Below are 12,354 nucleotides of genomic sequence, written 5' to 3' on the forward strand. Positions count from 1 at the left end.
CTAATTTGCAGCCATGACTATCCTCTTGGGAATTAGACTTACTCTGATTTATTGATTTTTTTTTTTTTTGAATGATTTAAAAAAGCAAAACAAAAGGAGGGATGTGATGTTGAAGAGAGTAGGTAAGAAACTAGTAGAGTGTATGAAGTGAGTTAGCACACAATTTAAAAAATAAATTATTTTGTTTCCTAAAATAACATGTATCTATGTTGTCATGTGTGCTTTTGAACATGCATATAATTTTTGTAATCTTCTTTTCAATTCTTTTTGTATAGAACTACGTGTGTTTCCAGACAGATTTATAGTTTTTGTCAGTAAACTGGAATCTGATCTAAGTGCTTGGACATGTGAAAATGGTGTATTGGTATGTACAAAACTCTTCTGTAAATTTTCTGGTCTAGTTTATAGTGGTAAGATGAATGTTTATGTATGGATGTAGTAATTGACATATTTGTGACTGTTATCTTGGAAACAGGAAGTCGCATTAACAGTTGGGCCAAAGTATTCAAAAAGAGCTCCTGAAATGACTCTGAAACAGACAAAAATGGTAATTTTTTGGAAGCTCAGCATTTTCTGGGCCATATAAGTCTCAGAGAAAAAGACCACGTATTTAGAAAGCTAGGTATGATTTTAGCACCTTGTTTTAAGGATTTTTTTCCCTTTATATTTTGTCCTTGTAAAATTTTATTTTCCAAAATTATAGTGGGGCAGTTTTTAATATCCATGGGTTTCTTGTATGTTTTCTTAGCGCTTGTTCTGCAAAACAACTCGAATATATCAGAACAACAAAAAACCCAAACAAATATCTACAGAGAAAAAGGTGCTGGTGTGTTGTTAAATATCATAAACAATTCTACTTAAATATTTCATCCTGAAGGTTTTACCAGGGTCAAAGGCTTATGAATTTTATGCTGCAGTTAACAGCTGATTGTCTCAGGAGTGCTCACATTGACCCAGGTGGCTGCTATCTGGCACGCAGTCTCTTCTGTGCTCACAGTAAGAGTCAGAATTACACACTGAGGTCTATGTATATTTTAGTAGTTTATCTTAGATGTATTGAAGTATATTTGACCCTTGAAAAAAAGGTTTTCTTCTACTCATTCAAAAATATTTTTTTAATATCAAACAGGGTGTTTTTATTTATGATAGTAAATGCAGATTTTTATTATCTCGATTTCTACATTGGTAAGTATCCTTAAATGTCAAAGGATCAAGTAAATGTTTTTCTCTCTCAGAAAAAAATTGAACTGCTTTAGAAGTACTTTACTACGTTGAAAATTATTACTTTCTTGGTGTTGTCTTGAAAACTAATTAGATGCTTTAAGTAGAAAATCCTGTCTGCATTTTGACTGAGAAATAAGTACCTTTTTTTCTTGCTTAAGTAGCTCTTATGAGATATCCAATTCCCTCATTTGGTATTTTTAATCTTTCCATAAAAGATGAGAAGTTTTCTTTAGTTTCTTTCACATGATTCTGTCTAGTAAGTAGAAGGCAACTGAAAAATATAATGTTACGGACTTCAGCTTGACTATTTCAAAGTCTGGACTCTATGATCTTAAAGGTCCCTTTCAACCTAGACGGTTCTATGATTCCTCATTCTAAGAGGAACATAGAGTTTGTCCCGAGTCTCATTTCCTGTGTTTGCCCAGATAAACTCCTTGGAAGATGTCTTTTGATGGGGGTAGAATAATTATCTCTGGAAACAAACAACACACCACCACCAAAAACAAGTAAACAAAAAGTCACCAAGGGGAGCTGCTCTGGAGCTGCAGGACAGATTCATTTGGACAGGGTGCTGGGCCATCTTACCTAGACTGTGCTTTTGCCGAGAAAGGTTAGACCAGATGAACCTTGAGGTCCCTTCCAACCCAGTATTCTGTGATTCTATGATTTGATGTTGATCTATGGAAACCCCTTGTTGTTTAAAAAGGGAGTTTAAACATTTTAATTTTTAAAAATAAATAAATCTCTTAGTGGGATCATAACCTAAGCAATAATAAAGTCTTGGGAATTTGCTTAACTTACAGATGCAATACATGTGCATAGAACTGTCTGGAACAGTCAGTGTACTATGCTGGTAGGAGAGAATAAGATAAAGTTCTCTCTAAGCCATCTTTCCTAATTGGAAGAACTAAGAAGATACGAACAGACCATCAACAAATGTTTTGGAGTATCTTTTTAATTCTTAACGCTTTTCCTTAAAGGGTCCACTCCAGACTGTTTTTGTTGATCCAGAATTTCTACAGCACATTAGTACTGAATTTGTCATCTATTCCAGTTCAGTACTTTGCCAAACTGGAGAAGTGTTTGATTGCCACTGAGAGGTAATTGTAAGTTTTTGGCAGTCCAGAAGTAGAGGCTTAGGATCTGCGCTTCGTGTGTGTACTTTTCTCTAGGCAATTTAGCAGTGAGTATGCTTGAACTCTAAACTAGGCTACAGAAGACCACCCAGAAGACCTTTCTGTTGATATACTCCAGTGTATTCTGTCATGGGCTAAAAATGAGGCATATGTTTTGTTTTCCTCTGTATGTTGTTTAGGTTTGAATAATTTCGTAATGTTGCATGCAAGTTCTTTTAAATGTTTAATCAGCTCACGCCCTTGGTTTTGAGGGCCTATCTGCGTTTTATAACTATACGTTAATGGAAACTTTGTCACTTTTCAGTGTTGCTTAATGTCTTTGCAATTGACCTAGTCAAGACAACAATTATTTTTTTAACTGCTTTTATGTTGTTTTACGGTTTGGGTCAAGCTTTCATTCCTCAGCTCTGTCAAGACAAGTCAGGCTCAATGCCCTGCTTTCCCATTACTTGGAACCAGTTATATGTCAGCCTGATACAGACACATTTCTTCCACTTATTACAACTCTCTTTCTTTACCTATCTTCAGCACTTTATTCTTTGCATTTTCACAGCCTTTTAGGCAGCTGTTCTCTGTATCTCTGTGATACACTGTGATTAACCCGAGGGTTTCAAGGGATGTAGGCAGATATGAAATGAAATTCTGAAGTCCTACATCTTAGGAAAGATCATAATTAGATTGCTTCTGAGATATTCACAAGCACAAACCTTACCATCAATTGCTGAGAGAAGCAATTTGAAGCCTTCTGTGATGCATCTTGTAAGACCAATGAAAAGGTGGCTTAGGCAGTCTGTCAAATTAGCTTTAAGCATAAACTAATAAAAGATTTGAGAGCACTTCTAAGGGGTGGAGCTGAAATAAAATAAAAGAAAATCAATTGATATGTCATTTTCTGTGTTCTAAAATCTATTTAGAAATGGATGTTCCTGTGGTCATATCTAAAAATCAGGCTACAGGCAGTAAGAATCATTTTGGAAGGGAAATCTCTTAAAGAATCTCTTGAAGAACTTGCTGTATTAAAGAAACAATACAGCAAGTTATTGAAAATACATAAGCAAATTGGAAGTCTCAACGAAAAGGTGGAAGAATAGCCTGGCTGATTAATGCTGAGTTTAAACATAAACCCATTGTTTCCTGTTTTGCCAAACTATGTTTGTAATCTTGAATAGTTTTATCTTGAAAAAGACGACAGTTTTGGGAACATGGCAAAAGAGGAAACCCAGGGAAATATGTAAGAGCTCTGGACAGATTAGTCATCTTTTGTCAATGGCGACATTTTCTTGATGATTATTAGTAGAGAGCTAAAATGGAAAACTGAAAACAGGTTATCTTGAAGAAACAGTGGAAATGGAAATGGGTGGAAGGCTTACTAGAGAGGCCTGTGAGCATTTGAAAATGTGCTAACAATGAAGTATTCATTGATCACCACATCGGCTTTATACTAGAATCTATGAGAGGAAGCAGTTGTAGGGAGAGCACGAGGGAGGTTAAGCTAGTGATGATATTAAAGTGGAAATCTGAAATCACAATTCATATGAAATCAGAAAAGAAAGTGGGGAGTAGGAGAGCGTATCTTGATTAAAAAGATCTCAAAGTTTCCACTGAGCCTTGTTAAGTTCCAGAGAATAATGTACCAGAAAAAGAAATATTATTTTCCAAACAGTGTATTACTCATAAAAAATCCAACCAAACAAAAAAAACCTACATAGGTGTGCAAGGAGGAGAAAAATGCTAAAGATATCCCCAACACAGAAATAAAAACAAACTATTAATCATCTTCATACATGTCTGAGTTTATAAATTGTGTCTGTAACATACTTAAGAAAGAGAACTAACGTACCTCAAAACTTGTAAGAGTTAGTGACAGATTTGCTTGGTTTTGATTATGCTGGGAAGAGGCTCTTTCATGGAAAAAAGAGGTTCTTTCATGGAAACATATGCTTAGCTGTAATTAACAGGAGACTTAAACATTAGAGTATATGTTGCTGGAATTGTATGTCTATTGGAAGGTAGAATGAAAACTTTTTTCAGATAGCAGCAATTTGTAAAGATTAGTAGAAGACTATGTGAAATTTAGTTATCTTAAATACTTTAAAGACTATTGTTAAGTGATATCAGATTGGGTAGGGGAAGAAGGAAATGCTGTGAAATACAATTGCACAATTCACACTGTCTAAGTGCTAATCTTGGCATGGAACTGTGTGTGTATATATATAAGATCATAGTTAAACTGCTGTAATAATGGGTTACTACTGAAAAGGTCAGTCCACATCCCTTCTAGTTCCAGCTATATATTCCTTTCCTTTCTGGTTACAATGGACCAATGATTCTTCAGTCAAGAATGAATTAGTTCACTGACTTGATCCAGCAGAAAATGATTTATTTGTGATGTTTCTCTGTTTTTTGTTGGAGGATTAGTTTTCTGTCATGTCAGTTCACTGAGCCAACTCATCCTGTACCCACACAGTTGCCAATTGTGACATAAAAAATGTTGTGTGAGCACGCAGCCAGGATTTGGATGAAGAGAGCAGGACCACTCCTCTAGGTAGCAGCTGATAGTTACCCCAGTTTGGAAGTAATATCCAAAATACATGTTAATGTTACATTTGTTGTAGTACTTGTCTTGTTGATGGTTTTCAACTTCATTATCCTTTTTTAAATTTCATAAAATCTAGTTTTCATGGGTTTTCAGATAATGTGCTTAATTCTTTTCAGTCATTATAGGAAACATAGCTAGAGGAAAACAATATTAAACTGTAGTTTCGTAGCTGTATGAATAGCGTTCACTACTTTTTGAAAAAAGATAGAGAGGGGAAACTGCAGACTAATGAACCCCATCCATATAGTACATAGTAGAACAGGCTAAAGAACTGCTTTTCTCTTTGGTGAGTTTTTCCTTTTGACACTTAAAGCTTTGTCACTTTTTTTTTCTGCTCATCCTTCACATTCTGCTCAAGCTGATGTAAGACTGATGAAACATGCGGTCCCTCCTGCCTTCTCTTCTCTTCGCCATGCATTCTTATCCTCAGCATCTGTCAGTACTGGCATGTGTGGGGAGTTGGGTTAATTCATTGCTCCCTCTGAAAACAAAGGCTTTTTTTTTGTTTGGGTTTTTTTTGTTGTTTGCGTGGTTAGCTTTCAGCTGGATCCCTTAGGTCAGCCTGTCACTGCGTGGCTGCATAAACGGTAGTGTTGATACAGAGACTTGGCAGGACCATGTGTTGGATGAGGGTGAGATTGCCCTTTCAATGTCAGGATAGCTTTAAATTAGCTTGAATCATAAAACTGCTCTCTTGGAGAAACTACATCACAAAGTAATGATACTAATGTCTTTGACTTGGTCATAAAGAAGAATGCTTCGGCAGTTTTACAATATTCTCTTTTGTCCCAGCTGTCTTCCTCTTCTCCTTGGAGATTACCACTCCTATAGCAGAGTTTGCCAAAAGGGCTGTGTGCCTGCATCTCATCTTGCTGCATATCGCGGTCTTGTGGATTCACGCAACCCAAACTTCCCTAGGTTTTAAGCTAGCGCATTGAATTGCGGGTGGGAGCCGCTGGGGCATGTGTGTGTGCTGCCTTCTGCCAAGCCTGCAGTGGGGGTAGGAACCTTCTGCAAAAGGGGAGGGAGGATACCTGAGAGCGGTAATGCTATGAATTGCCTCCGTGAGATTTGTCTGAACTTGCCTTAGTTTCTTCTTATAGCTTACAAACTGACCGATTTATTTTCTACATGGCAAAAGTCTAATAGCTGTCTGCTGTTTGTTATATTAATGATCCAGAGAAGTGGACAAACGATGAAATGAAATCTGAAACAATTATTTCAATTAGTCAAGACTGGAGAAGGCTGTGGAGAATTTCAAAGAAACCTCACAGAGCTGGGTAGAGGGGCATTAGGACTGTAAATGAAAATCATCTGTTGATAAATGCACAGCATTTTTACTGAAAAGAGCAATTGCAGTGTTCATGCATACCGCTGAGTGAATTAACTGTACGGTCTCTGGAAAAAGGCCAAGAAATTGCTACAAGGAACTGATTTGAAAATCTTTGTTCCATAGTATTACTTATCTGAAAAGCAGACAGAATATTAGAGTATATGTGGAATGAAACAACAAATAATACTTAAATTGTCTTAAAGCCAATAAGTTAAATTGGATACATCTTCAGTGAAAGATTATGTACCTCTTATTGTGCGAAATCCAGATGAAGGATAGCAGAAACACAAAAGATCCTGTAACTGCAGTATAAATGATTAAGCACTTAAAATGGTTTCCATGTGAAGCAATCTTTAAAAAGTAGGGACAAATTGAGTAATCTTTTACTGATTTTGGTAGTTGCTTCTTGTATGAGTGCTCCAGTTGATTTAAATGTAACTACTTAGCAGCATTCACAAGATCTCATTTGTCAAAGCCTTGTGGTTATTTAAGATATTATCATCTGTCATCATCCCTTCACCTCCCTCATTTTCCTCTCCCCCCTCTCTCTCTCTCTTGCTGTCACAGCTTATGCTGGTGGTTAATGCGGATTTGAGCTAAGATTCTGGACTTTGCACTGAATGATGTTCTTTCCTCTCTGCAGACTTAGAGAGGACGGGCACCTCCAGCAAAGGTGTGGGGCAGAAGGCTGGCAGTAATAATGTTTAAAGCTACAGTGAGCTAAAGTTTTTGTTCAGCTGCTGTGCATCTTCGAGATTTTGATGACTCTAGGAGTTAAAAAGATTTAAATTACTTCAGTTTTTTATAATTCTCTGTATTTCTGTTGGGTAAAGAATATTTGACAGATTTTTTAATTGTTTTGAAGAGCCGTCCATTCCTGAGCCTTCAGCAGAAATCAGTTAGGGCTAATAGGAATTTCATAACTTGACTGAAAAGTAAGCTGAAATATATGATGGTAAAAGTCACGAGAGGATTTTTGAACAATTTGTAATGATTTGAAATCATTTGGACGGACCCATACCCAGTGTGAGCTGAGAAATCTTGGGGGCCTTGGGGGTGGTGGTGTTTGTTTTGGAAACCAAGGTGAAACATTGACTAAATTGTTGAACAATAATTATCTCCTGGGCTGTGCAGTTCTGCCTACTTTGCAAATTTTGCTTCTGTATAACCACTAAGATTAAGAGTATTAGTTATTCTTTCCAAGATCTCCTATGGTTGTTAAACACTATTGTAATTGTATAAAGACAACAGTTGTTTTTTAAAATCGATGTATTCCTTTCCATATCTGTTTTTCTGCAAGAATTGAAGGTTTAAATATATGAAGCATGTTGTTGTGTATATCATCTACGCTAGTATTCTGTTGTGTCATGTAACCCATGCTATATCTGGAAGGATAAATACAAAGTTTGCTTCAGTATTACTGATAGGTGTTTAGACCTCGGTACTGGCTGACTGCTATCCATTTAGATTTGGTAGGCAGATAGAGGAGCCTCCTGTCAGACTGTTAAAAGCTGTAATACAGGATTACAGGAGTGCCTTGCTTTTTCAGATACTCGTGACAATTGAGTAGTAGATTCCTTCCCTCCTTGTTTGTAAGTTGGGGAAAGCTCCACATAAAATTGCTATCTTCTTATTTTATAAAAAAATCTTTAAAGTATAAACACGTATATTTTGCATGCATGTCCTCTTTCATAACTCCTAGAGGCAGGAACCTTAAAACTGGTGGGAAAGGCTAGCTAAAGGGGCATGCTTTTAAGACATTAGTTTCTTTAAAAAAAAAAATAAAAAATTCCCAATTAATATCCTTTACATTTTTCTTCAGTGTCCTTGGGAGAAGTTATTTTGGTTGAAAAGCTATTGTCTTTTCCTCCGTTTCCTATCAGTGGACACTTTCTCTGAAGATAGAATCTGAGTCTTGTAGCATCAGTATATAAAATCAGAATGATTAATAGCTCAATTACTTAACATTAATTTTAATGCTTTTTGCCTTCAAGCAAATACACACAGCATGTATCACGTGCTTCTAAGTATGTAAATAACTCGTTTGTTTCAGGAGCACCTTGTGTGGCTTTAGACAGTGTTATGTAGGTTCTTGCTATCTGTGTTACAGATGTGTATCAATTATTTTAAAAGATCCCCCCGCAACTTATTTGGTTTATGCCATATACAGCTTATTAGGAATTTTTCTGTTTTCTAGCAAGCGTTCACATTCAGAATAGTCTGGGATTCCTGCTAGATGTAAAATACAATTAAAACCCAAAGAAAAGGCTTCAAAAGCAAGAAGGCATTTTCCTCATAGAAGTCATATGCTTTAAGGTACTCTGATGATGCTTTGGGGACCTTTGGAGTGTTTGGAATTGCCAGGACTTACCTATAGAGTGAGAAACCCGGGTTCACACCTTGTATCTTGAGAAAGTGGAATGTGTATCACAGGGGCTTGTAACAGACTGGGCCAGCTCATGGACTAAGTAGTACAGACCATAGGGACTCTTGACAAGCAATAGCTTAATCGTTAAGATCCATGGTGTCAAATAAAAATTAATTTTGGTAGCAGATAATGAAGACTGTACTGATCCAGGATTTAGATTTTGCTTTCTGTGCTTGGCCACGGATAGGTTATACTGTTCTGCTCCTCACCGGAGAGATGTAGTTTTCTCTGGTTGTTTCTCCAATTTCAATCTTGGAAAGAATGTATTTTTTAGAACCACCAGCATTCCTTAAAAATACCTATTTCAAATGAAAAATCAGTACTCCCGGATGTAACATGGAATGATCCTTAATGTTTTTACTGGAACTTACTGACATACAGAGTACGACAGTCCATTTTATAATGTTCTACAAGTCCAACCAAGGAACTGTATTTCAGGTTGAGAATAATATCCATTTCTGTACTTGGAAAACTTCTGTGAAGGTTTTATGAGGTGGTAGAAGTTCATAAGTAGAATTGCTAGGAAACTACATTGGAAATGCCGACAAATTTGCATCGTGAAATTGTGGGTAGCTTTTCCTTCATGTAGGATGGGAGAGGGCAGAAGACTAGACCCAAAGTCCTGTCTGTTGATTTTCTAGAAGTTAGATGATAGTATCTGATTCATCCTTCACTGGCAAGCCTCCTCACTTGCTTTAGGAGCCCTTTTCTGTTTATCAGATTGGAAAGAGTCCTGTCTGACCTCTCTGAACTGCCAATCATCTATTAGAAAAGTTCTGAGACTTAAAAGTTATCTGAGGTGGTTGAGCTCATGATACTGCTTAGAGTGACATCAAGAGAAATCATGCAATTGCAAGCTCACGTAAAGCTCCCCTAAATAACTGTTTCTGCCTGATTCCTTTAACTAATTTTAATTTTATTCACTCGTGTGTGCCTGGGGTAATACTTTTTCATTGTTTCATCTACATTATTATATTCAGAGTCCCCTGTCATATGGCACGCTGATACTAAATTAGATTTATTGGACCCATTGATGTTTTCTGTTAAGTATTTTTTGATGAGAAAGTCGAGCCGCATTTATAAATGCAATTCAGAAACAATGTGTGTGGGGTTTATTCTGTTTGGGTTTTTTGTTTTTTTTTTAATTATCCCTTAGTGTTACTTTATTGGTATGTAAGCATGTGCAACTGTTGTCCTGAGCATGGTAAGAGACAACTAGAAAGTATGAAGCCATTCGAGAGGCGGGAAGGGGGGCAGCATTGTTTGCTTCAGAAATCTTTCTTTAAGCCAAGCATCGCAAACCCTAGGCTGAAAAAAGAAAAAAAAAATCAATGTTTGTATGAGTATTATTGTCAGGCTGAAAAGGCCAAACCTTTCACTCTTCTTCAAGACAATAAGTTGTAAGGATTCTTCCCAGGTACACATCCATGAGTAGTTCTTTTACAGGTCTTTAATGCTGTACGGCTGAATTCAACTGCCCTGGAGAGAGCTGCAGATGGCAGTCACCACTTTTTATATTTTTGAGGATTCCTTTTTCATTTTGAATGAGATAGTAAGTTGAGTAAGATAGTGAAAGAATGGATTTTCAATTTGATGAGCCTTAAAGCAAGTATATTGTGTGCCTAACAGTCGTGTTTCTCTGTAGGTCTTAATAGAGGTTTTCTTCCCAGACATCTCTTTGGATGAGAACTAAGGATCTTAAAATAAGGTTTTGAGAGGCCAGTATTATGAGCAGGTAACATCGTAAGACTTTGCAAGCTTCATTTCTGCAGGCCCTTCTTTGCTGAGTTTTAGTGACAAAAAGGAGTAAGCTTACCCGAGGATTTTAAGAGCACATATTTCTAATAGAACTTGGCAGTTCAAGGGCTAAAGAAGCATTTTAATCTTTTGTGCCCACCCAGTCTCTATACAAATGTAAATATGTCTGTCTTTAACAATTTGCCAAGAAATGTGGTTTTAATTTGTTAGCAGCAGTCCCACTCCCTGCAGCTCTTTCAGTCAAGTCACAAGTCTGGCGGTGCTTTGACGTTTTTCTCTGTCATGGTGTCATTGTTTATATGATGTCTGCTTCTGCTGTCCTCCTTTTTATGCCTGGAATATTTTTCTTTAATTATTTCACTGCCTAAAAGGAATTTGGGATTACTAGACAGGATGAGAGCAGATTAGCTTTTTTTCTTTCTTTAACAAGTCCTGAAGTTCCCATAGGAAATAAATAGTATTCCCAAAACAGACAGTGTTTTTTATTTTTTTTTTAATTAACTAAAATTATTAAGTCTAATAAAGAAAATAAAGGAAGTATCACCAATAATGGCTGAGTGTCTTAGTAGTATATGGAGTGCCCATTGTTGTTATTTATGACTCTCTGCCTTCTATTGTGGACTTATTCCAGCCTTAGGGAGTTTACATCACTCCTAATAGCAAAAGGCTCTCTGGTTCCCACAGAGTCTTTCAAAGCCTGACTCATATGCCTTATGTTAATTGTTCAGCTCTCAAAATACAGCACTTACAGGGTGTGGTTCCAAGGGGAAAATCTACTGTACTTAGAGGGCATGTTCAGAAGTGTTTCACATATAAATCATTTTGATTTTTAATTTTTTTTAATTCCTTAACCCTTTTCTGTCACTGCTTTATGGGATAAGAGATTTGAAAACAAAATAAAAGGTTGATGAAGGCATACTGAGGGAATGTGTTAGTCCTTCAACTCTGGACCATTAACTCCAGTCTGACTCAACTCACAAGTGACATGGCTTCATCATCTTTGCCTGGCTCCAGGGGCTGCTCTTCACACCGTGGTGTGATGGTACACTCCAGGCAACTATCATGCACTGTTCATAATCAGTTGCAAGTTAGGACTGAGGTTTATTGCTTATCTGCAGTAGTGAGTATGTGTGGACAGGAACTGTCCCCAATTCTCCTCTGGGTTTTGTACAAAGTGGGACTTTCCACGCGTTGCTTACCACATCTACAAGACTTGCCGTGGTGAGCTAGTGATCCTGTCATGGTCTGCTGTGTTGAGGACTGTAGAAGATTTAATAGAATTAGCCTTACCCAGTTACCATAAAGCAGAAATTCAAATGCTGCTGCTTGTGCTTCTCTTCTCTGGCTAAGTAAGAGTGCTCTCCAGCTGCTTCGATGCAGCATGATTGTGCGAGATCCTTCAGCCTGAGTTGTGTGAATGTTACTGGAAATCAGAATAGTTTCTACGGACTTTACAGTTAAGAGTCTGTATCTTCTCTTAAAATTAGCAAAGCTTTGGAGTGTCTTAATAATATTCCCTTATTTAATAATTTACAAAATATGAAAATGTATTTAGTCAAATTAGGGGAGTCCATACCTCTAACAAGAATAGAAGCAGCAATTAATCCCTCAGATTAAACTAGTTAAACTTGATTTCTGAGGTTGAAATCACATTGCACGTGTGTCTCGTGTTTTCTGCCTGCTGTAAACACACATGTTGCACCAGTAGTGGACAGAACTTCATACGTCTAGCAATACACACGAACACATTTGCGTAATTTGCCTCTGAAAGGAAGGCTCAAAACTGCTGTAGTTTTCTTTAAACCGTCAAAACAGCTTTATTTCTTTGCCCGACAACCCTCTTTCTGCTTACAAAACAGGAAGTTGTTTACACTAG

At 37.0% G+C, this 12,354-nt stretch overlaps 1 protein-coding gene across 1 annotated transcript in view; it reads left to right on the forward strand.

Annotated features, from left to right (window-relative positions):
* The window catches only part of SLX4IP (SLX4 interacting protein), a gene marked incomplete at its 5' end in the record, with an annotated part of 38,918 nt that overhangs the window by 22,968 nt on the left and 3,596 nt on the right, over nt 1–12,354 (forward strand). The window contains one exon of the mRNA XM_009886041.1: nt 276–364. Coding sequence (XP_009884343.1) covers nt 276–364 — 89 coding nt within the window. The remainder of the gene's footprint in view (nt 1–275; nt 365–12,354) is intronic.

This window comes from Charadrius vociferus, unplaced genomic scaffold, assembly GCF_000708025.1.
Source record: "Charadrius vociferus isolate BGI_N301 unplaced genomic scaffold, ASM70802v2 scaffold455, whole genome shotgun sequence".
NCBI classification, from domain to species: Eukaryota; Metazoa; Chordata; class Aves; order Charadriiformes; family Charadriidae; genus Charadrius; species Charadrius vociferus.